This window comes from Caloenas nicobarica, chromosome 19 (genome assembly GCF_036013445.1).
Source record: "Caloenas nicobarica isolate bCalNic1 chromosome 19, bCalNic1.hap1, whole genome shotgun sequence".
NCBI classification, from domain to species: Eukaryota; Metazoa; Chordata; class Aves; order Columbiformes; family Columbidae; genus Caloenas; species Caloenas nicobarica.
Genome location: NC_088263.1, coordinates 3,142,506 through 3,169,353, shown reverse-complemented (window position 1 = coordinate 3,169,353; position 26,848 = coordinate 3,142,506). Strand labels below are relative to the sequence as shown.

The following is a 26,848-nucleotide window of genomic DNA, read 5'->3' as shown; positions in this document are numbered from 1 at the left end:
CCCCTCCCGCGCCCCCTTTCCACGTCACCCCCCGGGGAAGGAGCAGCGGGATCCTCCGGGGCTTCGCTTCCCCTCGCTCCATCCCCGCGCCCGAGGCCCCGCAGCGCGTTCCGGGTCTTTCTGCCGTTTTCCCGGGAGGGGGGCGCCGGGGCTTTGCAACCCGGCAGCTGCAAAACGCGGAAGTTTTGAAAGGTTTGTTTTGGTTTGGTTTTTCCCCAGCCTTTTGCTGAGAGAGGCGGGACAGAGCGAAGGGGAACTGCCCTTCCCAGCACGCAGCTGCTCGCTCCTTGTGACATCTCTGTTACACCGAGGAGCGCTGGAGCTGCCCCTGCCTCCGTTTCCCCAAATGCAAACCGGTGCTGATGCGCACAATGGCATCCAGAGCCTGCCTGCAGGTTTGTGTGTAACTCCCTGCTCCAAGCACTTGTGCACTGACCAAGGCAAAGCCCTTTCCCTTCCCCTTCTGTTAGTGCAAGCAATTTGACTTTTTTTTACTGTTAGTGTTTGGGCTTCCTGTTTTGGGGTTTTTTTGGTTTTTTTGTTTTTTTAGGAGACAGGGCCCCATCGTTACAATTATACAAGCCTTAATCAGTCATTAAATGAGCACCTTCTCTTATGTATGTATATATATAATATATATAATTTATAGAGAAATGACTTTTGTAAACAATGTTCTTCTACTCCAGAAGGAAGTGTAGTCCGTGGCATAATGCAGCTACAAACAGGCATCTCGAAAACAGAACTGGCAACTCCAGGAAGCCCTGTGCCACCCCCAGCCTCCAAACATGTCCTTGGTTCTTGGGTGGGGAGGGAACTGGCTGGCCCCGTTTGGGTGGCACTGGTTTCAGCTGAAGCAAACTGGTCCGACTGTGAAACCAAACTGGTGGGAGGCGTCACCATTGTGGAAGACAGCCAGGTCCCGCAGGGGCAGCAGGGAGAGCTCCTCCGTGCTGAACTGGAAGATGGTGTCGGTGATGGAGGAGTCATTGTCCGGCTGAAATGAGCACCGGGGGCAGCTGAGCAGCAATGAAACCCTCTCAGAGCCCCTGCTGTCCTCTGCACTGCTCTGGTTACTCCATAGAATCACAGAATCATTTTGGTTGGAAGAGACCCTCAAGATCATCCAGTCCAACCATAACCCACCCCGGCACTACCCCATGTCCCTGAGAACCTCATCTCCATCTGTCCAGCCCCTCCAGGGATGGTGACTCCCCCACTGCCCTGGGCAGCCTGTTCCAATGCCCCACAGCCCTTTGGGGAAGAAATTGTTCCCCAGATCCAACCTCAACCTCCCCTGGCGCAACTTGAGGCCGTTTCCTCTGGTCCTGGCGCTTGTTCCTGGGGAGCAGAGCCCGACCCCCCTGGCTCCAAGCTCCTTTCAGGCAGTTCAGAGATCAGAAGGTCTCCCCTCAGCTCCTGTTCTCCAGCTGAACCCCCCAGGTCCCTCAGCCACTCCCATCACACTTGTGCTCCAGCCCCTTCCCCAGCTCTGTTGCCTTCTCTGAACTTCATCCACCCAACAGCCCCCCAGCAGCCAGGTCTCCATCCCCAGCCCTGCATGGCTTCTCCAGCAATGTGACCTCCCTGGAGTCCCCTGGAGCCCACCCCAGCCCCAGGACTGGGGCAGCTCCTTGGGGCTGGGGAGAAGATGCTCCTCAGCCCCATCCCACTGTGTGAACCCTCAACCACCAGGTCTACCCTAAACCCTGGAGATGCAAACACGTGCCAAGGGGCTCTGCCAATGTCGGGGGGCTCTTCCAAGCAGAGCAAAGGGTCTGGCCCTGGCCAAGCTCACCAGGCAGCCCTGCAGGCTGGCCGCATAGCTCTGCTCCTGGGAATCGGCCAGGAAGCGGATTTCCTTCTCGGGCTGGGGCTGGCCAGGCTGAGGGGCTGGTCGGCAGGAGTAGGAGACCTTCTGGGTGGCCCGGTGGCTGTGCAGGCGGAGGAAGCGGAGCTGCACCGGGCTGGCCCCTGCGTACTCCAGCTACAGGGACAACCAGAGACAAAACGAGGTAGTGGGGGCAGCTTGGAGAGGTTTGTGCTCCCCAATGGAACATGATTCAGTTGGTTTGGGTTTTCTTGCAGAGAGAGAAGGTGTAGCGTCCCACCACGCACGGTCAGCAGGACCTTGTGCCCAGGCATCACTCACCACGGTGGGACAGACACTGGGAGACCCACAACCCCATGAGATGGGCTTCGTGTCCCCTCGGCTGTCCTGCCGGACACTCACCAGGAAGCCCCCGGGCAGGGTGCTGAACCACTCAAAGGTGTCCTTAGAGGTGTAGGTGCTCAGCCAAGCCTTGATGGGGACCTGTGGGGAGCAGGGACCATGTCATGCTGTCCCAGCAGGTATGGTGGCACCACCAGAACAAGGATCCAGCCGTACCAGCCCACGTAGCCTGGTCACACACCGTCACCAGGATCATCACCTCAAACTGCTCCAACAGCTCCCTGCGCTGGCAGCGGCCACCACAGCAAGGGACTGGCCACGCTGTCCCTCCCGGCCCTACGAACCCTTGTCCTCACCTGCCCCAAGGGGGAACACAGGGCTGAAGCTGCCCCACGAAAGCCACCCCATACCTGGTTGTGGACGGGGGCTATGCAGGTCTCACCGCCCGCCGTGAAGTTGCAGAAGGCCACCAATGCATCCTGGGGGCTGCCCTGGTTGGGGTCGATGTAGTATTGCCCTGGAGGGAGGCAGAGGGGAGCTCCTGGCACCCAGTTTTTGGCACAGGGAGGGTGCCACATGGTGCCATGCCAGCTCAGCTCGTGGCACATCCCTGGCTGCAACCTCCATCCTCCCGGGATGTCTGTGAAACCCAGCTGAGCTCATCCACCAAATCCTCATCCTCTCTTAATTGCAAAGAGCTGCTTGTCCCCCAGCGTGGGGAGGGCTCTCCAGATCAGGAGTCAAGGTGGGGGGACCCCATGTGCACCCCAGTACCGTCAGGCAGGCTGGGATGAGCCAGCAGCAGCTCCTTGCAGGTGGCTGCAGGGTTGGTTTTGGTGCCGTTGGGATGCTCGACGAGGGCTTGCAGCTCCCAGCTCAGGGTGTCCAGCAGAGCCCAGACTGCGGTGTAATTCAGGTGGTTGGATGGATAAATTAGGTGCTGAAAAAAAGCAGGGGGGGATAAAAGCAAGCCGATATTAGCCCCTCACTTCTTATTTTGGGCAGGAGCATCACCAGGTGCTCAGGGAGGGGATGGGATGGGACACGCAGGGGATAAGGCCAAGCGTGGTGGCAGTGGGATCAACCATATCTGCTTGCTCTTCCTGCAAGGACCTTGTGCAGAGAGGACCTCAGGAGCAGTGGGGCATGGGACAGCATTGCTGTCAGCCCCTTCCCCCCAGGGTGGCACCCACAGAAGTGGGGCTGGAAACCCTTCACCCCCACCTCACCAATGCACTCACCCGCAGCTCCTCCCCAGACAGCATCACCGTGGGTCCGCGGGGACCAGGAAAGCCGGCCAGACCCTGGGTGACAATGACAACGCTGGTCATGCTGGCTGCCGCCCACGAGCCCCCCGGCAGGCTCACAGCTCCTCCAACAGCGCCAGCAGCCAACCATCCCCATGATGTGGCACAGTGGGACCTCGCCGCCACATTTTGGGGAGCAAAGGACCCAAATTTTGGCAGAAGGGACGCCACCAGCCTCACTTACCGGCAGGCCTGGTGTGCCTTGGGGTCCTGGCAGCCCTGGGAAGCCTTTCAGCCCCTGCCCAAGGAGGGAAGAAGAGCAAGATGGAGAGATGCTGCACCCCGGGGTGCCCCACAGGGCCACCCTGCACCCGGGGACAGGGCAGGAGGGGAGGGTGCCCCACTGCACCAGCTCCAGGCGCTCCCCCTGACTTACTTTGGGTCCAGACAAGCCCTGGAAGAGAAGGACAAGACCCAGATAAGAGGGGGACAGGTAGGACCAAAGCCCCATCCCAGTGTAACCCCCACGGGGCCAGGAGTGAACCCCAAACCTGCCAGGAGGGCGAAGGACTCACCGGTGTCCCGGGGATGCCAGGGTGTCCCCGTGGGCCGGGGCGGCCACTGTCACCCTGCAAAGACACCAGAAAAGGTCAGGGTGCTGCACGGGGCAGCCCCCAGCCCTACGTCCTTCTGCAACCCAGTCCCTTCCCCAGGTGGATTTTTCACTGAAAAATAAGGAAATCGCCGCAAATACTCATCTTGGTTCCTGCCATCCCCCTCCACCCTGTCCTTACCTGCTGTCCCTTGGGTCCTGGCCTCCCTGGGACACCATGGGGTCCCAGCTTGCCCTAGGAGATGTGACGGGGTGTCACACAGGGTGACAAGGGACCAAGGGGAGGGAGGAAAAGAGCAAAACCCCTCACTTACCTTGAAGCCATCGTCCCCTTGCTGGCCTGGGTCACCCTCACTGCCCTTCTCGCCCTGGAAGAGAGTCAGGGAGAGCACGGGTGACAAAGGGGACACTAGAACCACCCTGGGACACCAGCCTGGGCTGGGGTCTCTGCCCCAGAGGGTGGGCACAGGGACCGCTGCTCTGGTTATTGCATCAGGGCATCTCCTTGGGTTGGCAACAGGGCTTCTGCTGCCTGACCCTGACAGGAGGTACCTGCCTGGGGACACATTTTCCCCGGCCAAACATCTCCTCTAGTAAGGAGATAGAAATGGGAAATTCTGTTATGGCTGGCTGCAAAGTTTCTGAAATAAAATAAACCAACCCTAACCCTTCGATTTGGTAGAATTAACGGTGCCCGTATTGCTGGGGAAGCGGGGGGTGTGATGGGCCGTCTGCCTCCCCTGCTCAGCTGCCAAGGCAAAACTGAAAGTATTTTATTCCAGACTAAAATATCGTTCTAGAAAACCTCAGCAGTTCCTAGGAAACACTTTGAAAAAATACAGAAAACTCCATGTGTGCTGAAATCTGGTGGAGCAGGAGCAGAAACCCCCAGACGGCAGCTGCCTGCAGCCCCCCCACCTGCTCTCCCAGCTCTGGCCTTGCTGAACGCCCTGGCTTTTAGCTTTTGCCATCGCTCATTTAGCTTGTAACAAATTGAAAGCTTTATTTATTACTGGGGTTTCATTTTCCTGAAGGCTATGAGCAACTACCCACCGCCAGGGACTGCTTGTCGCTCTTATTTACAGCCTCGTGGCTGACGGATGGGACTGTGAGGATGCGCTTGGCTTCTGGGGCCAAGGTTGGACCCATCAGCTCATCAGTCAGCAGTTGTGCAAGAGCAGGGGATTAAAAGATTGTACACTGCTGCTTGCAATGCTAGGAGGCTGGAAAATAATATGGGTTTGGAGAAAGTCTAAAGGTTCCATCTCCCGGCATCAGGGGATGCAGTAGTCAACCCCCAAAGAAGGATGCTGCAGCGATCAGGGTTCAAGAAAAGGGGAATAAGTGATTGCATCCCACTAATTAAATGCAAAGCGTGCCCAGAGTTCCCGCTGTGCCCAGGGCATGTCACCCACCTTGTGTCCTTTGGGACCAGGGTCTCCTTTCATGCCCTTCAGCCCTAGGATGCCCTAAGAGAGAAACGATGCGGCACCGCATCACCCTGCGGCACCGCATCACCCTGCGGCTGAGCCAGGAGGGACCCCGCCATAGCCGAGATTGTCACAGCGATTCTGAGGGTTTCAGGCAGTTTTAGAGACTTTGAGGCATTTCTCGTCAAATCTGTGATTTTTGCTTTCAGGAGGATCCCTCAGCAAACCCCATTAAAAATGCAGTTCGGGTGCCTCGGCTGGTTAAGGACACCCTGGCTTTGTCTTGTGAAGCTTCCAAAGCTGGGATTTTTACTTTAAACACAGAAAAAGTAATTTCCAGTAAATAAAAATAAACTATTTCAGTAGTTTTTTTGGCTCATGCTGGCTGCTGCAGTGCAGCTGGTCCCTCCAGCCATGCAAACCTGGGTACGTCCCTGCTCGAGCCAGTTCTCTGCCAGCGCTCGGCACTGCCAGGCGTCAGACGCTTAACTGGAAGGATTTGGCTTCTGGAACAATATATTGGAAACGATGTGATTTGCCTGACTGCACACACACTGCTGGGATGCTCATCTGGGAGCAGAAGGCAAGATGAGATGGATGAGCAACGGATGGATGAAACACCCAGAAACTTGTTTTAAATAACTCTCTGCTTCAGTTGTTCGCAGAGCTGGGTTGCACAGGACACACGGGAGCCGAACGGGGAGCACAGGCACCCCAAAACTTTGGAGCTAATACTCACATAGAGTCCTTGGGGGCCCTGAGGTCCTTCTGGCCCCTCGTCACCTGGGTAGCCCTGAAATGCAAAACGGAGAGAGCCTGGCTGGGGGCACAGTGGTGCAGTGAGAGCAGGGCAGGAGTGATCCCAGTGCCTCTTGCAGGGAGAGCAGCCCTGGGCTGGGGGTGTGCGAGGCCCCCCTTGGGCTGGAAAGGATAGGGGAACAGAGCCCTCCAGCGACATGATGCCTCTAATCATAGAATCATTTTGGTTGGAAGAGACCTTAAAGAGCATTGAGTCCAACTCTTAACCCACCCCTGGCACTGCCCCATGTCCCTGAGAACCTCATCTCCATCTGTCCAACCCCTCCAGGGATGGTGACTCCCCCACTGCCCTGGGCAGCCTGTTCCAATGCCCCACAGCCCTTTGGGGAAGAAATTGTTCCCCAGATCCAACCTCAACCTCCCCTGGCGCAACTTGGGGCCGTTTCCTCTGGTCCTGGTGCTTGTTCCTGGGGAGCAGAGCCCGACCCCCCTGGCTCCAAGCTCCTTTCAGGCAGGTCAGAGATCAGAAGGTCTCCCCTCAGCTCCTGTTCTCCAGCTGAACCCCCAGCTCCCTCAGCCGCTCCCATCACACTTGTGCTCCAGCCCCTCACCAGCTCCGTTCCCTTCTCTCCACTCGCTCCAGCACCTCAAGGGCTTTCTTGACATATTGTCTATATTGACATACCCTCTATTTTGACATATTGTCTACATTTTGATATATTGTCTATATTGACCCATCCTTTTCTAAACCAGGGGCTCAGGCAGGTGGGAGCACCCCCAAGCTTCACCCCCAGCAGGGCTAACCCAACCTACCTTGGGTCCACGGGGACCTCTCGGGGGCCGGTGGCCCACCCTGCCTCGCTTGCCCTGGGAACAACAGATTAAAAGACTCACGAGTAATTCAAGTCTGTTAAAGGCACGAAGCCGTCTGTCCGCATCCCCCTCGCTGCCCCCCTAGGGATGCTGAGCCCCCAGCAAACTGGGGCCCCTCTGTAAGACCTCTGCGGGTTCCCAGCATCAGCCTCATGCCTCCCGCCACCCCTCCACGGGGACAACGGTGCCATTTACCCGTCTGCCAGCTTCTCCAGGGGCCCCTTCTTCCCCTTCACGTCCCACATCGCCCTGGGGGGAAGAAGAGATGGGAGATGTGGGTCACCAGCAGACCAGTCACATCAGTGGGACTGGGGACAAGGGGCTGCTGCTTGCATGGAGAGGGGGACAGAGCTACCAGGCACTGTGGGACCCTGGGGATGGACACCAAGGCCATGGTGCAGAGCTGGCACGTGAAGAGGAGGTCCCCTGTCACCCCCCAGGGACACCTGAGCTGGGACAGAGGCAGCCCTGTGGGGCTGGGGGCTGAGCTGGGGACACTTGCCAGCCCCTCACCCAAAAACCAGCTAAGGCAGCCCAAGAGCATCTCAGGGCTCTGTGTTTGCCAGACACGGACGTGTAGCTGCCTTTATAGCGGGGAGAAATGGGTTCTCCTGGGGTGATTCCCCCTGGACCGCAGCAGGGTTGACCAGCTCAGGCTCAGGCACTCCATGCCCCGTGGCCGGTCCCCCTCAGGTGCCACCTGCAGAGGACGATTTCAAAAGGTACCTTTTCCCCTTTGCGACCTTTCTGCCCTTTTGGACCGGCTTGTCCTGGAGATCCCTAAAAATCCCAAAGGAGAAGAAAACCCATCTGTAAGGATGATGCACCATGGACGTGCCACCCCGCCAGCCTCCCGCCTGCTCTCGCCACAGTGTGCACAGGAGGATGCTCTAAGCTGATGTCTCCATTTGGGATTTTTGCCCCTTTTACACAGCAGACTGGGCAGAGCGGGGCCACGGGGGTGTTTCACAGGAGCAGGAGGTGATGCTCACGTGGGAACTCACTGTAGAGGGAGATCCTGGTACCCTGAGACCCACACCCAGGAGCACCAGGACATCCCTATCCCCTTCCTCACCATTTGCCCTGGTTTTCCTGGCTTGCCCGGCTCCCCTTTTGCACCCGCCACACCCTGGGAAGCAAAACAAAGATCAACCCAACTCTGCAGAATAAGTTCTAGGGTTATTCACCCAAATCCTGGGCTGCAAGAACAGCCTGAGTGGGGAAGGGGCCAGAGGAGCCCACTCACCTCACTGCCACTTGGCCCCATGGCTCCAGCTTCACCTGGTGGCCCAAGAGGACCCTAAGGTTAATTTGGGGACAAAACACAAGGTTGCTATCAGCTCCAGGTTACTCGGGGAAGGCAGGAGGGTGAGTACAGAGCTAGCTGCCTTGCCTCAGGGTCTGGACTGGGTTGTCCACCCAGGGACCTCCAGGGACATAGCTGTGCAGGGGATGGCCACCCCACAGGGATGTCCCCTGCATGTCCCCAGGGCAGAGAAAGGAGTTACCTGCCGGCCTGGCTCTCCCTTGGCACCCGCTACTCCTCTCACTCCTCGATGCCCAGTGTATCCCTGGAGCCCAGGGACACCGGCCGGTCCCCAGGGCCCTGCTGCACCCTGTGGAGCACAGAGACGAGGGGACACTGACACCCCCGTCCAGCAGCCGCCCCTTGAGAGGCTTCAGTAAAACAATGGCTCTTGCCGTCTGCTTTGCAAATTCTCTCCAAGTTTCTTGCACACCGCAACCCCTCCCAGCAGAAACAATCGCCAGAGTTAAGGGCGTGTCACACCCAGGCAGAGTAGCACCGCAACATGGGAAGACTGGGATGCAAATGGGATTTATCCTACAGCTGAGAGCAGGGCAGCAATAAGACACATGTGGCTCTGCACACATCAGGACCTCGACCACAAAATGCACCTCAGGGCAGCACAAGTGCTCCTGAGCACAGGGCAGTTCCTGCAGCCCCCTGACCTTACAGACACCCGTGGATTCACTCTGTGAAAGCAGAACAGGGGGAATCCAAATGCCCTGGACCTGCATCAGGCAGACTGCAACAGCCGAGCGTTAATTGCACAACAGCCGCGGCGCTTATGCATGGTTTTTAATAGCTGCATTAAAGTGCCTTTAAGGAGCTTTGGCTCTAGGGAAACCAAGGAAACGATGACTCAGTTAAAGCCATTGCTGGGCAGGACATGGGAGACACGTCCCAGCACTCCAGCTGGCAGAGGTCACTTTGTGGCCACCCCCTGGGGTGAGACCCAGCCCCAGGCTCTGCTGCTCCATCACAAGGTGCGACCAAACCTCTTTCCCAGGGATGTTTTGCCAGAGCAGGGCTGGTACTCACCACCAGGCCAGGCTTGCCGCTGTCTCCCTTGAATCCATCATCTCCAGCGAGTCCCTGCGGGGATGTCAGGGATTTAGAATCAGCCTCTCACCACCACGTGCTTTGCGCTCAGGTCCTCTGTGTGTATTTTAAGCATCCTCTCCCTTGCAGCACGTTCAGCTGCCCAAGGCACGTGCCCAGGCAGCACCCGGTTCCGTATGGGAGTGGATGTGATGTGATAGCAAGAGCGGCTCTTCCCCAAGGCATCCCTGGGTGTCAGACTGAAATGGTCTCACTTTTGGGGTGGGCGCATGTAAGTACCTCCTGGGAGTCAGTACCAAGCTGTGAGGCATTAAAACCCCCTCCTCACTGCTGAACTCCCTGGCCTGGGTAGTTAAGGAGCAATAAATCCTTTGGGCTTTTGTTTGTGTTGGAAATGGTGAAGCACTGGGAAGGGCTTTGGGAGCTCTACAAGATCCCGGGCATCGATACCTCAAATCCGGCAGCACCAGCGGGTCCGTCCATGCCTTGTGGCCCTGGATCTCCCTGGGGAAGCAGGAGAAACAGTTCTGTCCCTGGCAAACCCTTTCCTTGCCTCGTTGACTTTGGATCTCAGGCAACAAAGCAGGGAGCATCCCCATGGCAGGTCCCCCAGGTCACCAGCCTGCCCAGGCCCGACCCAGCTCCACCACGTGGCAGAAAGCAGAGCTTGGGAAAAGACCAGAAAAAGGCATTTCACTCAGAGATGAAGGGTCGGAGCCATCACCCTGCTGTACCTTCACTCCCTCTGGACCGTCGTGCCCAGGAGGACCTCGGAGACCTGTCACACCCTGTTGAGGGCACAAGCAAAGGAGCCGCATTGATTCAACCCTGCCCAGTGCTCCCAGTCGCAGCCACGTCCCCCCACCTGTCATGCCAGGTCTGTGATCAGCCAAAACAGGAGGGACACGAGCTGACTTACAAACCATCCTCTGGCTCCAGCAGGTCCCGCAGCTCCGGTGACACCGACCTGGCCCTGGGACAGAGCAGAGCCGGGCTCAGTGGGGTCCCAGCCCCAGGGGGCTGGAGGCAGCACCGATCCCGACTGCCCGCTAAGTTCAAACCATCCCCTTGTACCAACAAGACCCAATTTTGGTGTCATGCCTGCGAGCCATGAAGCTCCCTATATTTACAGAGATTTGCCAATTCCCAGTACTTTCTGCAGCCCAAGGTTTCCTGTTGGGGGTGAGTCCCGCTCCTTGGCACCCAGCACCCAACCACCCGCCTGGGGGGACACAGGGAACCCGGGGGGCTGAGGCCGCTCCTCGCTGTACTTGCCAGCAAACCTTCCTGGCCTTTCTCTCCTTTGTGGCCTTTTTCTCCAATTTCTCCCGCAGCAGCTCCCGGACCAGGCACTCCAGGAAGACCCCTGGGGCCAGTGTCCCCCTGCTCAGGGATGGAGACAGAGGTGTCGCCACACAAGAAGAAGAAAAACAAATAGCAATTAAATGAGCTTCTGCATGGAGATAATGTGCTTCACCCTTTCAGTGGGTGCTGTGAACCCGAGGGTGCTCAGGAGAGGTGCTGATGCCAGGTCTGAGCCCCACATCTCCAGTGGTCCAGGGACACAGGGACACCCCTGTCCTGCTCTGCCCCCACCACATCAAACGGAGCAGCGGAGGCTGAGCTATGGGTGTCCCCAAGGAGGAACAGTGTTAGACACACTCCTCACCTTCTGTCCCTGTGGTCCTGGCTCACCCGGGTCTCCAGCATCACCAGTGTCACCCTGCCCGGAGGGGAAATATCAGCATCAGATGCAGTTGTTGCTCCCCAGCCCGGTCCCAGCAGGGTTAAAAACCGAGGTCTGACTTCCACGGGCTTCTCCCTGCTCCTCTGGCTGGGATTTTGGTGCTGGGTATGAGACGGCCCCACAGTGTCACCTGCCCCAGGAGGCCACCCCCAGGTGTGACCCAAGCCAGCCCGAAAGCAAATGAGGACAAAATGCTGAGCACAGCACCTTACCCAGCAAGGGGACCCCAAAGCATCCGCCCCCACCTTCCCCGGGGGCACCTCAGCCTGTCTGTGGCAAAGCCGTAGCAGGGGCAGTTGTTCACAGCACCGACACCTCTGCTGTCCCCATCCCATCCCCTGGCAGGGGATGCTGGTGGGCAGTGGTGACCACCCTGGTGTCACCCAGCTCACCTACCTCCTTCCCTCGCTCCCCGCGCCTCCCTGGTGGCCCCTCTGGGCCATCGTCTCCCGGCTCCCCAGGATCCCCACTGATGCCCAGAGCTCCGCAGGTTCCTGCCTCTCCCTGGATGGGATGAATGCAACCAGCATTATTTTTGGTTGATTTTCCAGCTGAGCCTGGCTCTGGTCTCCATCACTTCTCACCACACAGCCACCCCAGCTTTCCTTGTACCAGGTGTCCCCAAGCTTTGAGAGGACCGCAGACCCTTGCTACCATGCCCAGCAACATCCATCTCCAAGCATGAGCATGCTGGGCGGGAGATGATTTCAAAAAGCCCCATATGGATTTAGGTGCCAGCCTCTGTGGGAACCCACCTGCTCGCCTTTGGGTCCCAGCTGACCCTCAGCTCCCAGTGGTCCTGGTGGTCCCTGGGGAGGAAACACACAGCCCAGCACAGCTCGTTTACCCCACGTTGCACAAAGCTTCTGGTTCAGCTAATGTGGACACAGCTTTAACCTTCTGCTTTAGTTAAGGATCAGCATCCTCCTCCCTTCGTTCCCCATCCCTGGTGAGGATCGCAGGGAGATGCAGGTTCTAGAGTGAGGAGTGGACAGGGCTCCCACACTGACGTACCTGCTCGCCATCCAGCCCACTGACACCAGCTTCCCCGGGATGTCCCGTGTCACCCTGCCAGAGGACACACAGACATGAGGACAGGCAGCCCTGGTGGTCCTCCACACACACCTGCTGCTCCAGTCCTGCAGGAGGGCTTGCACGGCTCTTCTCTCATCTCGCACTTAAATCCCCATCCCACTGAGCAAAGTCAGCGGCCAAAGTGGAAAGAAAACATCCCCTTTGGGCAAGCAGAGTGAGTCCAAGGCTGGGCAGCTCCTGACTCACAGGGCCAGCAAGGGGAACCAAAGCACCTTCTCTGTCCTTACCTTCTCTCCTCTCAACCCTGAGGGCCCTTCAGGTCCATTTGGACCTTCCCGTCCCTGAAAACAAACAGTCCACATCAGCAGGAAGGTATTGCCTTCGATCATGAAGCCTTCACAGCTTCTGAGCATGGGTGGCAGAGGCTGGGATCCCACATCCCATCACATCCCCATGGAGAGAGAAACCACTCACAGCTTCTCCAGACCCCTTGCACCAGCTGCCCTTTCCCTTCCCTTTCTGCAGGTGCTTTTGGAAGCTCCCCAAAAGTGTTGCACCAGCAAAATTGTTGCACTCCACTGAGGGAGGAGATCAAGTTGGGCATCAACTGAAGGAGCCACATCCACACTCACCGGGTACCCAGGCAGGCCAGCAGCACCAGCCACTCCAGGAGCCCCCATTTCTCCTGCCGAACCAGGTTTCCCAGGGACACCATCAAGCCCCCGTGGGCCGGGGACACCCTGTATGGCCAAAAGATGACTTAGCACCCTGAAACACAGTGCGGGGTGCAGCTCCAGGGGGGTCAACGCCAGTGGGAGCCCCGTGCCTGCAGCAGTTGTGCCACCATGTGGGGTACCAGTGCCTCAACACTGCGGGTGCAGGAGGCCACTGCTGTCCCCTTACCCAGCTTGTCACCACCCAGCTACCCATGCAGGGTTTGGGTCATTCTCTGCCCCATGACCAGACCACTGTGGGCACCCATCTTTCACCCCATGGGACATCACTCATCTTCAGCCCACAGAGCATCTCTGTGAGCTACAGCTCTCCCACTTACCGGCAGCCCTGGAAGCCCTCGAGGACCTGGGTCTCCTGCTCTGCCCTGAAAGAGGAAGGATGCTCAGCAGCATGGTCACAGCGAGGGAACACAGGGCACCCCTAGCAGGGTGAGGTTTTGCTCGAACAAACCCCGCGTGCTGAGGTCAGCTCAGCTGTGTCCATGCCGCAGCACGACAAAACGCAGCTGGCAATGAGCAGGACCAGGGTCCTGCCTGCGCCTGCAAATGGCTTTGGGGTCTGTGCTGCTAAAGCTACAGGTCGCACACAGTATATACTGCACATCTGTGGGGGATGGCAGGGGAGGGAATGGAGCGAGCCGGGCACATGACAGCACACAAGCCCTACCTGGGAGCCGGGAGCACCTCGTGGACCAGGGGGACCTGGCAGGGCCTGGGGGAGGAGAAGGCAATGACAGCCCCACACCACAGCCCCCACTGCTTCCCTCTCTCCAGTTTAGGCCCTTGATGCCTGTAGCAAAGGTTTCCCATTTTCCTACAGCAAAGGCCACTCACTCTGTGCTGGGGGAGCTGGAGCTGCTTAGGGAGGCAGCAAAGAGCACTCACCTTGGGACCAGCTTTTCCTGGAAATCCCGGTGGGCCTTGGGCTCCCCTTTCTCCCTGTTGGGAGGCAAGAAAGATTTCCTTTCTGCTGTTATGTTTTAATGCAGTAAACTCTTAAGGAAAAATACCAATCCAGCTGCCTGGTGTCTTATAACAAACTATGGCAGTTCAGGCAGATGAAGTGCTGGAGAACCATCAGTTCACCCAACATACATTCATAGAATCACAGAGCAGTTTGGTTGAAGGGCCCTTCCCAGCTCCCCCAGTCCCCCCTGCCATGAGCAGGGACATCTGCACCAGCTCAGGTTGCTCAGAGCCCCGTCCAGCCTGGCCTGGGATGTCTCCAGGGATGGTTCAGCCACCACCTCTCTGGGCAACCTGGGCCAGGCTCTCACCGCCCTCAGAGGCAACAATTTCTTCCTCGTGCCTAATCTCAATCTCCTCTCCTTTAGTTTAAAACCATCACCCCTTGTCCCATCACAACAGGCCCTGCTAAAAAGCCTGTCCCCATCTTTCTTATAGAATGTGAGAGCCACCTGCAGCCGTTCCCCTCCTGCCGCCTCCCTGGCATGGCTGATGGAGACCATTCACAAAATCACCCAAAAACCATACACTGCAACCCAGAAACGTTTCTGAAGCCTGGACCCCCACCCCAGCGCATCCCTCACCGCTGTGCTGGATCTCCCAGCCCTACCTTGTCCCCCCTGCGCCCTGGCCTGCCGCGGTCACCAGCAGCTCCCGGGTAGCCCTGCGGAGAGGATGGCGTCAGGAGGCAGCCAGGGCATCTCCAGGGTTTGGGGGAAGGTGGATGCCGAGGCTGAGCTCTGGCCCGGGGACAGACAGGACCCCAGCATCATGGCAGCACTGCCTGGTGGCAGCACCACGTCCCCCAACCCGGCTGCCGTCCCCCACTCCGCGGGCAGCTCCGTCACTCACGTAGGTGCCAACAGGTCCCTGCGGCCCCTCCGAGCCAGGCTTCCCGGGCAGCCCCTGCCAGGTGAGACAAGGGCATTAACAAAGCTCCGCTCCCGGGATGTGAGCGGGCATCTTCCCAGCCTTGGTGTCCACATCTGAGCTCGTGCAACTCCACAGGTCTCCCCATGGTTGCCCAGAGTCTCTCAGGGCTGCTCGCCCTCATCACAGCCCCAACCAGCCCCCCCAGCACACTCATGCCCCCCCAAGCCCCAGCTCTCACCTTTGGGCCCAGGGAACCCGGGTCTCCGTCAGGTCCAGGTGTTCCCAGGGAGCCCTTTGGAAATATTCAGGAAGGAGGTGTCAGTCAAAAGGCTGTGATGAGACAAGCCCCACCGAGCCCCCGCTGCTGCCTCTGCACTCACAGACAGGTGTCACCTGCTCCAAACCGGGTTGTTGGGGCTGGTGTCCCCCATGAGACCCCGCTAGGCTTGGGGAAGCTGCAAAGCCCCTTGATTCTCTCCAGAAATTATTCTGCTCTTCCCCACCCTCAGCTATTTCTGCCACTGTGTCTTCTTTATGATTTTTAATAAGAAAAGATCCTCTGTCGGTCCCCCAAGTGGGGACAATCCTGTATCCCCCACCAGTGGCATCAGTCCTTGCTGGACACCTCACTGACTTCCCACCCATGCTGCTTGGCAGACTAAGTAAAAAGCAGGATTCACGCAGAAAGAAGGTTTTTCCTTACCATTGATCCAGGAGGCCCTGCGTGCCCATGAGCCCCCTGCGAGCCAGCAAAACCCTGGGAGAAAGGGCAGAAGATGAGCAACGGAGGGAAGGCAGGAGGGATGGAAAGGCTTTCCTCTGGGAGTTTGTGGTCTGAGACGAACTCAAAGCCAAGCCCAGTGCCCAGGACCAGGCAAACGGCTCAGCCCATCGAAGGCAGGGCTGGGGCTTCTCACTTCAAACCAGCTCTTTGGTTCTTATTGCAGAAGCAGAGCAGCTCTGTGTGCACACACACAAAACACCCACGCGCATGGCCAGACAGCTCACAGCAAACTCAGAGCATCTCTTTGACCCAGAGCAGAACATTTTTCATATTTTGTTTTGAGGAAAACGTCAGCTTTTTTTTTTAATTCTTTTTTTTTTTTTTTTTTTTTTTTTTCCCCTTTTGCATCTCAGGCCAAGAATAAACAAATTCTACAGAAGGGAAGACTTGCTGCCAGCCCAGGTCTTGCTGATGGGCCTGTTTTGGATAGCAGCGTCAGGGATAAGCAATCAATTTGCAATAGCCAGTTCTTAAATGTGCTGCTCTGTTCCCTCCCCTTCACCCTTCAGCACGATGCTCAGCAGGTTCCCACCTGCAGCCGTAGCCAGAGGAGCACCTGGGCCACCCACCACCCGCACCCCATCCCATGGACATGCTTTTGACGCACATCCCCAAGGGGAGAGAGCTGAGCAGAGGGCATGAAGGGCAGAAATCAGGCAGCCGTGCAACTCTACTCACCGGTGGTCCCCTCCTGCCTGGGCTGCCCATGGTTCCTGGGAGACCCTGTATCACAAGGCAGGTGATGATGAGGATGGGGAGGCAGAACCGCCTCTCCCAATCCCACCGTGCCAGCCCACACACATAGCGAGGTCCAACATGGTTTCAAGGTCTTGACCTGCGTGGCCACAGGGATGAGGGGGTTGGGAATTTCCCCCCCGCCTTGCTGGGTTCGGTTCCCCCTCTTGACACAACCCCCCGCCCCAGCCCTCACCCAAGTACAGAGTGGAGGATGGGAACCTGGGTACCAGGCTTTCCTTCTGCGCCTTCTGCTCCTGGGATGCCCCGCAAGCCCTGCAAGTAGAGTCTGGTCTCGGGAAAGGGGAGTCCCACAGCTGAGTGCCCCCACCAAGGGCTCATCCAGCCCCACAGCTCCCCTCCAGTATTAAAAGGTGCTGAATCGACAATGACATGGTCCCTTGGGTGCTCGTCTGGTCTATATTGAGCCCTGGGTTCATTAGCGCACAGCTCATCCCTGCCCAGCTCCTCCTGCTCCATCCCACCTCAGGATGCGATTGCTGGGAAATAACAGGAGTGTGGGAGGAAACCTGCTCTTACCACGAACACCCTGACCGTGTTTTTTACCCCCTCTTGCCTCAGCTATTTATTCCTGGCTCCTTTACCAAGCACAGCTTCACAGGATTTTCTTAAAAAGTTGTTATTTCCTATAGTTTCTATGCCCATGGTAGGAGGGAAGTTGTGGCGGGTGGTTTGTCAAAATGCTGTGTGCAATGTGCAAAAGCCCAAGCTGCTCATCCCCAACTTATCCTGTGCAAGTTCCTAAGCAGAGCCTGACCCTGTGATCCATCCACACCCCGGTATGCTGCTCCCCAAGAACTGGCTTCCCTGTCCCAGCACTGATGGCAGCATGTGCCAGTATAGGGACATGCGACATCTACTCACGGGCAGCCCGGGGACTCCGACCAGCCCACGCTGACCCACGCGGCCCTGGAAAACAGCAAACATTAGGAAAAGCATCCTTCTGCCAGCAATAACACTGCATATTTGGAGGCCTTTCCATGGCAAAGCTGCCCCCAGGGGTGCCCCAGCTCTGCCCCAAGCCACCCGGCAATGGGGCTGCAGGGTTGTTTCAATCTCTCACAGCCAAAGATGCTCCAAGATTCAGCTACAAGTACCAGCAGCCATTAGTTACCCGGGGTCCACGTGGTCCTGGGGTTCCCTTTGGGCCATCAGGTCCTCGGCCTCCCTAGAATTCACAGGGAGGGACACACGGTCACTTGGGTCACCCTGCAGCACCTCCCAAACCCCCCAATCCCAGGACTCATCCAGCCTCCACCACCTCGGCAGGGCGGTGTGGGGCTGTGGCAGGTGCAGGGACGTCATGGAGGGGTGGGGGGACAAGAGGCTGTGGGTGCGGCACGATGCTGTCCCCTGGGTGCTGGGACCATGCAGGAGGTCACAGGCAGGGTGGCCACATCCCTCCGTGGGGAAGCAGGGGACACAGCGGCTGGCACTGACCTTGGGTCCCTCGCTGCTGTTCAGCCCTGCCGGGCCCATCTGGCCTTCCTGCCCCTGCCAGGAGAGAGGAGAGGAGTCGGCCAGACCCCTCGGGAACCCAGTCTGACCCACGTGCCATCAGGTGCCACAATTTCATTGTGCTCGTGGTTTGAGGTGTTTCCTTTCCCTTTGCCAGGATGCGCCCAGCCTACAGAAAAGCTCCCTGCATTTGAGCTCCTCACACCAAGAGATGCTGGAGCGCGTTGAGAGAAGGGAACGGAGCTGGTGAGGGGCTGGAGCACAAGTGTGATGGGAGCGGCTGAGGGAGCTGGGGGTTCAGCTGGAGAACAGGAGCTGAGGGGAGACCTTCTGATCTCTGACCTGCCTGAAAGGAGCTTGGAGCCAGGGGGGGTCGGGCTCTGCTCCCCAGGAACAAGCGCCAGGACCAGAGGAAACGGCCCCAAGTTGCGCCAGGGGAGGTTGAGGTTGGATGTGGGGAACAATTTCTTCCCCAAAGGGCTGTGGGGCATTGGAACAGGCTGCCCAGGGCAGTGGGGGAGTCACCATCCCTGGAGGGGTTGGACAGATGCAGAGATGAGGTTCTCAAGGACACGGGGCAGTGCCAGGGGTGGGTTAACGATCTTGAGGGTCTCTTCCAACCAAAACGATTCTATGATTCTATGAAACACCAGTACTGCCAGGTGGGCTTTTAACTGGGGCGAACCTTCAGCCCATGGGAGGAGGAAGAGGGTGGTGGAGATGCCCAGGATGCTGGAGGGGAGCCAGGATCAGGCAGCAGGAGAGAGCAGCACTGCACGACGTGGCTCTGGGATGGACACCGAGCCATGGCACCCATCGCCAGGCAGGGCTAGGACAAGGCAGCACCACCCACCCTGCAAGGCTGCCCCTCCCCACACCACCCACCCCATGACCTGACACTGGGTGCACGTGTGTCCCACCACGTGTCACCCCGGAGCAGCTGCAGCACTTACCTCTGGTCCCCGGGGTCCTGCCGCTCCACGGGGGCCAGGAAAGCCCTGCGAGCCGACCTGGCCCCGAATCCCCGGAGGTCCTTCAGCCCCCTGTGCTCCACGGGGACCCTAGGAGAAATAAGATGCAGAATGTCACAGCAGGGCTCAAAGGGGCCCATCTCGCATGAGCTGCAAACAGGAGGGAGAGCTGGTGCGCGGGGCTCCCCCACCTGTGGGCAGGAGCCCCCCAAGAGCCCTTCGCTTGCTGTCCCACTTCTCTGTACCCCAAGATTTTGGCATGAGGTAGCTCTGGGTGAACACAACCCTCCTTGGAGAGCATCCCCGGGGCAGTATTAACATTTTTAAACAGCCAAAGCAAGACGGAGCAGGGAAGGATGGATCAGGGGTGGCAGCTCTCACAGTTCCCCAAAGCAAATGCCTCTGGGTGCCTGGACATCCACACAAACTCATCCACCGGCTGGGAAATAGCACATTTGAACACCAGAAAGAGCAGCAGCTTGAGGAATCCCCCCCACACCCCTGGGTACATGGTACCTTGTCTCCTTTGGCTCCCAGGTCTCCCTTGGCTCCACCTGGACCTCGACAGCCCTGCAAGAGCAGAGGTGGAAGGTACGCTCAGGGAACCATGCTATGCCTCTCCTTGCAACTCAAGCATGCTGTGCATGCAAAGAAAATTAGTTTTGCCCCATTTAGAGTAGAGCTTTGCTCCCAATGGGCCTTTTGGAGCTTGAAGTAAGTACATGCAGGATCTGCTCCCCACGACAGGGGAGATCCAGAGCTTCTGGGTTCATTCCCACCGAACCATTAGTGCCACAGCACCCCGTGCCAATCCCACTCCCAGCATCCAGCTGCACCATCCTGATGCCAGGATGATGACGAGCACCTTGTCCTCATCACTGCACCCCTTGACACACATTAAAGCATTCCTGCTTCCCCTGCCGCCTCCCCAAAGCAGGAAATAGCTTAAGAATGCACCATCGTGTCTTAAAGCTCCTTTTAGCAAAGCCAGGCAAGGTCAAGTGCGGGTCTGCCTTCCCAAACCACTGCATTTGCCACCTATTCAAACGTCAAGTCTAAACACGGGCAAAGCACACGAAGCTGGTGCTTTGGGCTGCTGTAACGCGGCTCTCCTGCATCCCAAGCCAGGCATGGCGTGGGTCCCATCACTCACCCGCTCTCCTTGGGTGCCTTTTGAACCTGGCAGGCCAATAAACCCCTTCAGAGGAAGACACAAAATGCAAGTTAAAAAACAAAACAAAACACACAGCAAAATATCGCATGCCATGCACTCATGGAGGCTGACAATGCTCCCACAGGTTGGGAAGATGCTGATAAATGGGAGACAAGGTTTAGCTTTGCAGAGTTGCTGCTGCTGATGCCACAGTGGGATTTGCTCCCCAATGGGGACCAGTGGATGCAAAAGCCCTCCCCAGGATGCCCCCACCCACACAGTAACCACTAGCATGAGGACGAGGTCTCTGTTAGCCTCCAAAACGCACAACCCGCATCCCACTCTGCATCCCTCGTCCCTCTCACAAGGACCAGTTTTCAGCTCTGTGTGTCAGGGTTGCAGCAATGAGAAGCAAATGCACTGATGGCCACGCTCGGCTGGGACACATGGGTCACGGGGGAGGCCAGGCTGCGCTGGCCTTGTCAGCCTTGGGAAAGGGCAGCTCAGTACCCAAACTCCTTGGGAAAATGAGAGCACCTAATCATGCACCAAGAAAGTGACAGGCAGGGCATTTCTGCTGGAAAATCAATGGGGAAAAAAAAGGACTCTACTGCTCGCAGAGGAGCTTTGGAGTTTGGAGGTGAGGACTGTGGCCATAGGGATGTGGCTGTCAGCTCCAGCAGCCCTTGTGCCAGAAACCCTGCGGGAGGCTGGGATGGCAGGGGGAGCAGGGCATCCCCCCCCGGTGCTTTGGGGTGCTGCAAGGTGGAAGACAAGGGCATCGCGCACCCAGCCATCTGCTCCTATGGACTTACCGCAGGGCCCTCCTGTCCCAGCTGTCCCCTCAGCCCGGGGACACCGTCTGCACCCTGTAAGAGCAGTCGTAGGATCAGGGAGCATCCAACCCACCGTGTTTCCCGCTGGGGCTGCAAGGGACCTTCTAGCTTCATTTGTCAGGTCTGCTGCAAGCGCTGCCCCATTCTCCCCTCCAAAAGCAGGGACTGGGACCCCTCACCCCACCTCTCATGTCCCTCCAGGGAAGCCCTCGGGCTTCACCCCATAAGGTCAAAGCCAGTCAATGAGAAGCTCTTACGGTGTCTCCTTTGGGACCAGCAGATCCCTCCATCCCAGCCGGACCCTGGGGAAAAGAAAGGTGGGGGGAGAGTTGAGAGAATAATGGAATAGTTTGGGTTGGAGGGACCTTCCCAGCTCCCCCAGTGCCCCCCCTGCCATGAGCAGGGACATCTGCACCAGCTCAGGTTGCTCAGAGCCCCGTCCAGCCTGGCCTGGGATGTCTCCAGGGATGGTTCATCCACCACCTCTCTGGGAACCTGGGCCAGGCTCTCACCACCCTTGGAGACAAAAATCTTTTCCTCATGTCCAGCCTGAGTCTCCCCTACTTTAGTTTAAACCACCACCCCTTGTCCTACAGGGGCTAAGAAGAAGGGTGCTGCTCGCTGTCCTGCTCTGTGGATGAGCCCCCAGCGCAGAGGAACCCTGCCCGGCGCCCCAGGAGCTGCGTGTCACACCCTGGGGACCATGTCCCCATCAGCTCAGCCTTCCCTTGGCCTCCCCTCCTGCACGTCCTGCCCGGAGCAGGGGCTGCGGGCAGCACGCTGCCCACGGGACATGGCCTTTCCCACCCTCCCACCCTGTCCTGGGGGGCCATAAAGACCTGCAGGGTCAAGGACTTTGTGCCCACTTGCCAAGAGCAAGTCCCAGCAGCTCCATCCTCGCTCAGCAAGTGTACAGGTGAGGGGACCCACACCTTGGGGACACGGTGAGCTCCGTGTCAGTACCGCACCCACAGCACCCGCTTACCTGCACACCCCTGGGGCCGGGGGGGCCGCGTCTGCCCTGCAAGCCCTGCGGTCCCTGCAAAATAGTGGGGGACAATGAGCTGCCATTAGAATTAAATCCCTATGCACATCTTGCAAAACCCCTCCTGGGAAACACCGCCCTGCTGAGTCCGCGGGGAACCCCCCATCCATGGCTGTGAGGGGTACGGAAGGGATTCCCACCCCCCCCTCTCAGCCTCTTTGCAGATTTCGGAGGGAGTTGAGATCACAGCCCAGCTGGAGCAGACCCCTCCAGGCTGGGTGACCCTCAGGACACCCCCCAATCTGTCCCAAGACACCCCAGTCTCCGGGTGCGGTCACATACCCACGTACCTGGGGGCCCCGGGGGCCAGGTGAGCCGGGGGGACCCATTTCTCCCTGGGGAGAGAGCAGGGGAGGGATGGGGTGAGTGCAGTGGCTGAAGAACCCCAAACAGCAAAGGGGGGACAGCAGGACAGACCCACCTGAGAGCCATTGACGCCTGGGCACCCCACTGCTCCCGGCTGGCCTGGCTCCCCCTGCAATACCAGAGCGGGCTCAGCCCCACAGCCACGGGCACTACGATGGGCCCCCCGGCACCTCCCATGGTAGCGGGGCAGCCCCAGGCTGGTGAGGGTGCTGGGGGGGCTTTACTGGTGTGTGTGAGTTTTAACATCATTTGTAACACTTTTGCAATTTTTCACCCCCCGCTATAAGGGGGCTGCATTTTCAGCAGGCACATCCTTTTCAGGTGGGCGCCAGCAGAAGGGATGAAGGTGGGCAGGACACCATGGCACACCCCAGATGGCAGCGGCCCCCCCAGCCCGGCCACCGCCTGTGTTTCAGGGGCACTTTGAACCCCAAAGCTGTGACTTACCATGGGGCCAAGAGGACCGGGGGCACCCACTGAGCCACCTTCCCCCTGGAGCAGGAGAGAAAGGATGCCACTGTTCCAGCCTATTTTGCTTTGATTCTCTCTTTTTAGTCTTCATGTCCCAAATTATCCCTTTTCTTGGCATCAAGCATCAGCTACTTGATGTCCCTACCTGGCCAGCCCCTACCTCCCCCACTCGCTTCATATTAGAAAGGCATTTCCATCCACCACCACCAAACCACTTCAATTTTCTTTTTAAACCCTCTGCAAACCCTTCCCTGGCTGAGATTTCTCCCAAAGCCGTGGTGGCAGTGAAGCTATCAGCATGCTGAGAGCAGCATGGAAAAACCCAGGTGTCGGCAGCCTGGGAGTCATCTCAGCTGAAAGTGGTCACCGAAAATAAACCGCAAGGCAATGTGATCTGCAAAGGCTCATTTCTCTTCATCACCAGCCAGGAGAACGAGCTGGGATGCAAATGTCCATGCAGATCTTGTAGGCAAGGGGAGGCTCCTGCAGACATGCAGAGGGACAATGTGCCTGGTTGCTCCAGGGCAATTTCCCAATTAATAAGAGCCACTTCCAGGACAAAGACACAGTTGCAAAAATGCAAAAGGATTATGGAGATGTAGTTTAGCTTTCGGGAGGTGGGGGGGGGGCGGGAAGTAAAATAAGGGCTTTGTAAGATCAAACCACAAAGTAGTGGCAGCGACCTGCAAAGCCCAAGCCTTCCTCCTGGGACACATCTTTCCAGCGGGAGCAGCAGAAGAATGTGGCTCCTTGGGGAGGGCTAGTGACACAGAGAAAGCAAAACCCGCCAGCAAACCCACTCACCTCCGGCCCCACGGGGCCCTGGAAGCCCATCGCACCCTTCAGACCCGACATCCCCTGGGAGAGAAGCCAGGAACAAAGCACTAGCGAAGTGCCCACCCTGAGGCAGCAGCTGCCCTTGTCCCATCCCTCGCAGGAGGGTCAGGGGCAGCAGAGACCTCGAGGGCTTTGCCCAAAGCCAGGGGAATGCGGGATGGAGCCAGGGATGGAGCTGGGGCCACCGCAGAAAAGGGGTCAGCCCAGGAAAGGGGATGGAGGGAAGGAGCCATCACAAGACACGTTAACTCACATGAAGCCCAGCAGGACCTGGCAGGCCATTTTCTCCCTTCACTCCCTGGAAAAGCCAAGAGCTGCCTGAGTGATGGAGGAGGGAGCTCGGGGTGGGGGGACAGCAGGGAGGGAACAACCCCCTGCTTGAGCCAGGCAGGGCTGGAGGAGTAAGGACAGACACTCTCACCTTTGCTCCCTTCTCTCCTTTGTCCCCAGCCGCTCCAGGGTCTCCCAAAAAACCCTGAAACAGGAACAACAAGGATGAATGAGCCCCAGCTGGACCATCAGGAGCCAAAACGTGGCTGCTGTGCCCCAAAAGACTGGGGATAGGGATCCTTAAACTTGTGCTGAAGGAGGCAGCCCCAGGAGCAAAGCCTGGCTGCTTGTCCCCAGCACAGTGTCACCGCGCTGTGGCCACCCCACTCCCGTGTCCCAAGCTGGGGCTGTACCACGCCACGCACAATGGTGACACAGAGGTGTCCCAGCACCCCCAGGGATGGGGCAGGGCTCTCCATGGCACCGGGTGGCAGGGCCACGGCCATCGCTGGTGCCTTGGGGACACCACGGTGCCCTGGGCTGCACATGGTGGCACCAGGGAAGGAAAAGAGCTTCACAGGGCAAAGCTTATGCATCCACAGCTGCTGAGGGCTCAAGCACAGAGAGGTCAAGCCCAAGGGCAAGAGATTCTCCTGGATGCTGGGATGATGCTCATGGGCAAGAGGGTCCTAAGTGTGGGCCAGAAAAGATACACAAGGTGTTTCAAAAAGACGGACCCAATTTCAAAGCCATATGTTTCATGATGGCAACACGTTACAATTGCACAAAAATTTACAAACGGTTTAATGAGTTATCTAGCCATAATAATTTGAAACTCTATGCCCTGCCCTTTCACCTGGTAAGAGTTTGATTCAGGGGTGGTTTGTGGTTGCAGATACAGTGATTGCAAATCAGGTCCATCTTTTTGAAACACCCTGTATATTGCTTTGAAATTGGGTCCATCTTTTTGACCCCCCCTGTATCATAAGTGATGTGGGATTGCTGTTTCAGAGAGAAGAAATCAGGTTTCAAACACCCCAGGCTGAGCAAACCTCGGAGGAGCTCAGTGCCAGAATCTCTTGGTTAGGTCTGAACATTTTGGCTTAAAAAGACTGGTAGGGGGAAAGGAAAAAAACCAATAGAAACCCCTAGCATTTGCTTTTTTATGGACATTTTATACCCTGGCTGACAAAGCCCTGAGTGCAGTGCTGTGCACCAGCAGCCCCCAGTCCTCCCTGGGCTGGGCAGCTGGGGACACTGGGCACTTGCCAGCTGGACCCCACACAGCTGTAGGGTGACAACAGGGACCCCATGCTGACCCCCAACATCAGGCTGGCACAGGCTGGGGTGGCGGGGGAAATGGGTACTGGGCACTGCTGGTGCAGTACCAGTGAAACCAGTAACAAAAAGCTCTTACTGGTTGGCATTAAGTGTGTGTGCTGGACTGGGGCTGGCAGCGAATCGTGCCCACAGCAGGTGAGAGCAGCTTACCTCTTCTCCCTTCTCGCCAGCCATTCCCTGGTCACCCTGGAAGCCCTGCGGTCCCTGGGGAAAGGAGCACAGTGGGTGCTGAGGGGACACCCAGCACCTCCCACCCCTGCCCGGCCCCGTCCCACCTCCCCACTGCTGCCTCCTGCCCACGGCCACCCCTGTGCAGACTCCCGGGGGGCTGCTGAGACCCCCAAAGCTCTCGGCATGGTCCAGTCCTTGTCATCATCCTCCAAAAGCCCCCTGGGAAACCTTCCAGCTCAGGCACATTGCCCATATTCCCCAGGGATTGTTGCTGTGGGTCTGGAAAAGGGCAGGGACTGTCACACCACAAAGTCACAACCTTCAGAGCTTGAATACTACCCAGGCAGTCCATAATTCTCTCACTTCTTTCTTTCCCCCCCTCTGTTTTCTCCTGTAAACGCAACGAGGAGGTTCAGACGCAGAAGAGCATCCCAGCCCTCGTGCTCAGGGATGCTCAGGATCTGCAGCACCCGGGTTGTCCCAGCTGCACCTGAACACACACGTGCCATGTCCTACAACCCTTTTTTTGGGAAACGTGAACCTTGAGGCACTAATCCAGGACTGCCTGGGTTTGCAGGCTTCTTTTAGTTAAAGGAAGTAAGCGAACATGAAGAGCAGCAGCATTAGGAGTCCCTCGTCTCCTGCCCGGTGCTTGGGGCTGCAGTTTCCCCCCAACACTGGCCATTCCAGGGCCCTGCCCGCAGCTCACCTGCTCTCCCGGCAGCCCCCACGGGCCAGGTTTGCCATCCAGGCCAGGGAAACCATCCGAGCCGGGGTGACCCGCACGTCCTGGCAAGCCCTGGAGCCCGGGCTCACCCTGGGGAGAAAAGCCAAGCACGGGAAATTAAAAAAAATCCACATCATTATGAAACTAATAAATTCAATCTGGAATACTGTGTCCAGTTCTGGGCTCCTGGTTTAAGAAGGACAAGGAATAACTGGAGAGAGTCCAGTGGAGGGACACAAAGTTGCTGAGAGGTCTGGAGCATCTTTCTGATGAGGAGACACTGAGAGAGCTGGGGTTGTTCAGCTGGAGAAGCTGGGAGGGATCTGATCAATGGGATCAATATCTCAGGGTGAGCATCAAGACGATGGACCAGACTGTTCAGTGGTGCCCAACTGGGCACCCTGGCAACACCAGGGTGAGGGGCAACGGGCACAGACCGAAACACAGGAGGGTCCATCTGAACATGAGGAGAAACTTCTTTGCTGGGAGGTGCCGGAGCCTGGACCAGGCTGCCCAGAGCGGCTGTGGAGTCTCCTGCTCTGAGACATTCAAACCCGCCTGGACCGACCTGTGTGATCTGCTCTGTGACCCTGTGTGAGCAGGGGCTGGGCTGGGGATCTACAGAGGGCCCTGCAACCCAATCAGGCTGGGATTCTGTGAGAAGGGACCAGGGTGTCACCTCCCATGCCCCTCAAACCAGGCACACGTTTCCTTGCACAGTTCCCAAACCAGCAGCAAACCTGTCACAGTTGTCCCTCACCGAGCACTCCAGGGCTCCATCCCAGAGGGACAGGGTCTCGGAGCGTCCCCAGGACAGACCTTAGGGCTTACCCAACATCTCCAAACCAGG

General features: G+C 57.9%; 1 protein-coding gene across 1 annotated transcript in view; it reads right to left on the bottom strand.

Moving 5' to 3' along the window:
* Positions 1 to 706: 706 nt before the first annotated feature.
* Positions 707 to 26,848, bottom strand: part of LOC135996687 (collagen alpha-1(I) chain-like) — a 50,883-nt gene continuing 24,741 nt past the window's right edge. Inside the window, exons 13-68 of the mRNA XM_065648855.1 lie at positions 25,981 to 26,088; positions 25,251 to 25,304; positions 23,911 to 23,964; positions 23,743 to 23,787; positions 23,457 to 23,510; positions 22,629 to 22,673; positions 22,237 to 22,290; positions 22,106 to 22,150; positions 21,756 to 21,809; positions 21,028 to 21,072; positions 20,750 to 20,803; positions 19,935 to 19,979; positions 19,298 to 19,351; positions 18,764 to 18,871; positions 17,793 to 17,846; positions 17,467 to 17,520; positions 17,217 to 17,261; positions 16,554 to 16,607; positions 16,275 to 16,319; positions 15,516 to 15,569; positions 15,051 to 15,104; positions 14,792 to 14,845; positions 14,550 to 14,603; positions 13,859 to 13,912; positions 13,641 to 13,685; positions 13,294 to 13,338; positions 12,872 to 12,979; positions 12,527 to 12,580; positions 12,219 to 12,272; positions 11,960 to 12,013; positions 11,601 to 11,708; positions 11,127 to 11,180; positions 10,733 to 10,843; positions 10,377 to 10,430; positions 10,192 to 10,245; positions 9,908 to 9,961; positions 9,437 to 9,490; positions 8,601 to 8,708; positions 8,339 to 8,392; positions 8,168 to 8,221; positions 7,819 to 7,872; positions 7,288 to 7,341; positions 7,033 to 7,086; positions 6,200 to 6,253; positions 5,446 to 5,499; positions 4,345 to 4,398; positions 4,212 to 4,265; positions 3,993 to 4,046; positions 3,854 to 3,871; positions 3,662 to 3,715; positions 3,412 to 3,474; positions 2,945 to 3,110; positions 2,581 to 2,687; positions 2,231 to 2,311; positions 1,796 to 1,984; positions 707 to 994 (exon numbers count right to left, since the gene is read on the bottom strand). Coding sequence (XP_065504927.1) covers positions 845 to 994; positions 1,796 to 1,984; positions 2,231 to 2,311; positions 2,581 to 2,687; positions 2,945 to 3,110; positions 3,412 to 3,474; positions 3,662 to 3,715; positions 3,854 to 3,871; positions 3,993 to 4,046; positions 4,212 to 4,265; positions 4,345 to 4,398; positions 5,446 to 5,499; positions 6,200 to 6,253; positions 7,033 to 7,086; positions 7,288 to 7,341; positions 7,819 to 7,872; positions 8,168 to 8,221; positions 8,339 to 8,392; positions 8,601 to 8,708; positions 9,437 to 9,490; positions 9,908 to 9,961; positions 10,192 to 10,245; positions 10,377 to 10,430; positions 10,733 to 10,843; positions 11,127 to 11,180; positions 11,601 to 11,708; positions 11,960 to 12,013; positions 12,219 to 12,272; positions 12,527 to 12,580; positions 12,872 to 12,979; positions 13,294 to 13,338; positions 13,641 to 13,685; positions 13,859 to 13,912; positions 14,550 to 14,603; positions 14,792 to 14,845; positions 15,051 to 15,104; positions 15,516 to 15,569; positions 16,275 to 16,319; positions 16,554 to 16,607; positions 17,217 to 17,261; positions 17,467 to 17,520; positions 17,793 to 17,846; positions 18,764 to 18,871; positions 19,298 to 19,351; positions 19,935 to 19,979; positions 20,750 to 20,803; positions 21,028 to 21,072; positions 21,756 to 21,809; positions 22,106 to 22,150; positions 22,237 to 22,290; positions 22,629 to 22,673; positions 23,457 to 23,510; positions 23,743 to 23,787; positions 23,911 to 23,964; positions 25,251 to 25,304; positions 25,981 to 26,088 — 3,666 coding nt within the window. The 3' untranslated portion in view covers positions 707 to 844. The remainder of the gene's footprint in view (positions 995 to 1,795; positions 1,985 to 2,230; positions 2,312 to 2,580; positions 2,688 to 2,944; positions 3,111 to 3,411; positions 3,475 to 3,661; positions 3,716 to 3,853; positions 3,872 to 3,992; positions 4,047 to 4,211; positions 4,266 to 4,344; positions 4,399 to 5,445; positions 5,500 to 6,199; positions 6,254 to 7,032; positions 7,087 to 7,287; positions 7,342 to 7,818; positions 7,873 to 8,167; positions 8,222 to 8,338; positions 8,393 to 8,600; positions 8,709 to 9,436; positions 9,491 to 9,907; positions 9,962 to 10,191; positions 10,246 to 10,376; positions 10,431 to 10,732; positions 10,844 to 11,126; positions 11,181 to 11,600; positions 11,709 to 11,959; positions 12,014 to 12,218; positions 12,273 to 12,526; positions 12,581 to 12,871; positions 12,980 to 13,293; positions 13,339 to 13,640; positions 13,686 to 13,858; positions 13,913 to 14,549; positions 14,604 to 14,791; positions 14,846 to 15,050; positions 15,105 to 15,515; positions 15,570 to 16,274; positions 16,320 to 16,553; positions 16,608 to 17,216; positions 17,262 to 17,466; positions 17,521 to 17,792; positions 17,847 to 18,763; positions 18,872 to 19,297; positions 19,352 to 19,934; positions 19,980 to 20,749; positions 20,804 to 21,027; positions 21,073 to 21,755; positions 21,810 to 22,105; positions 22,151 to 22,236; positions 22,291 to 22,628; positions 22,674 to 23,456; positions 23,511 to 23,742; positions 23,788 to 23,910; positions 23,965 to 25,250; positions 25,305 to 25,980; positions 26,089 to 26,848) is intronic.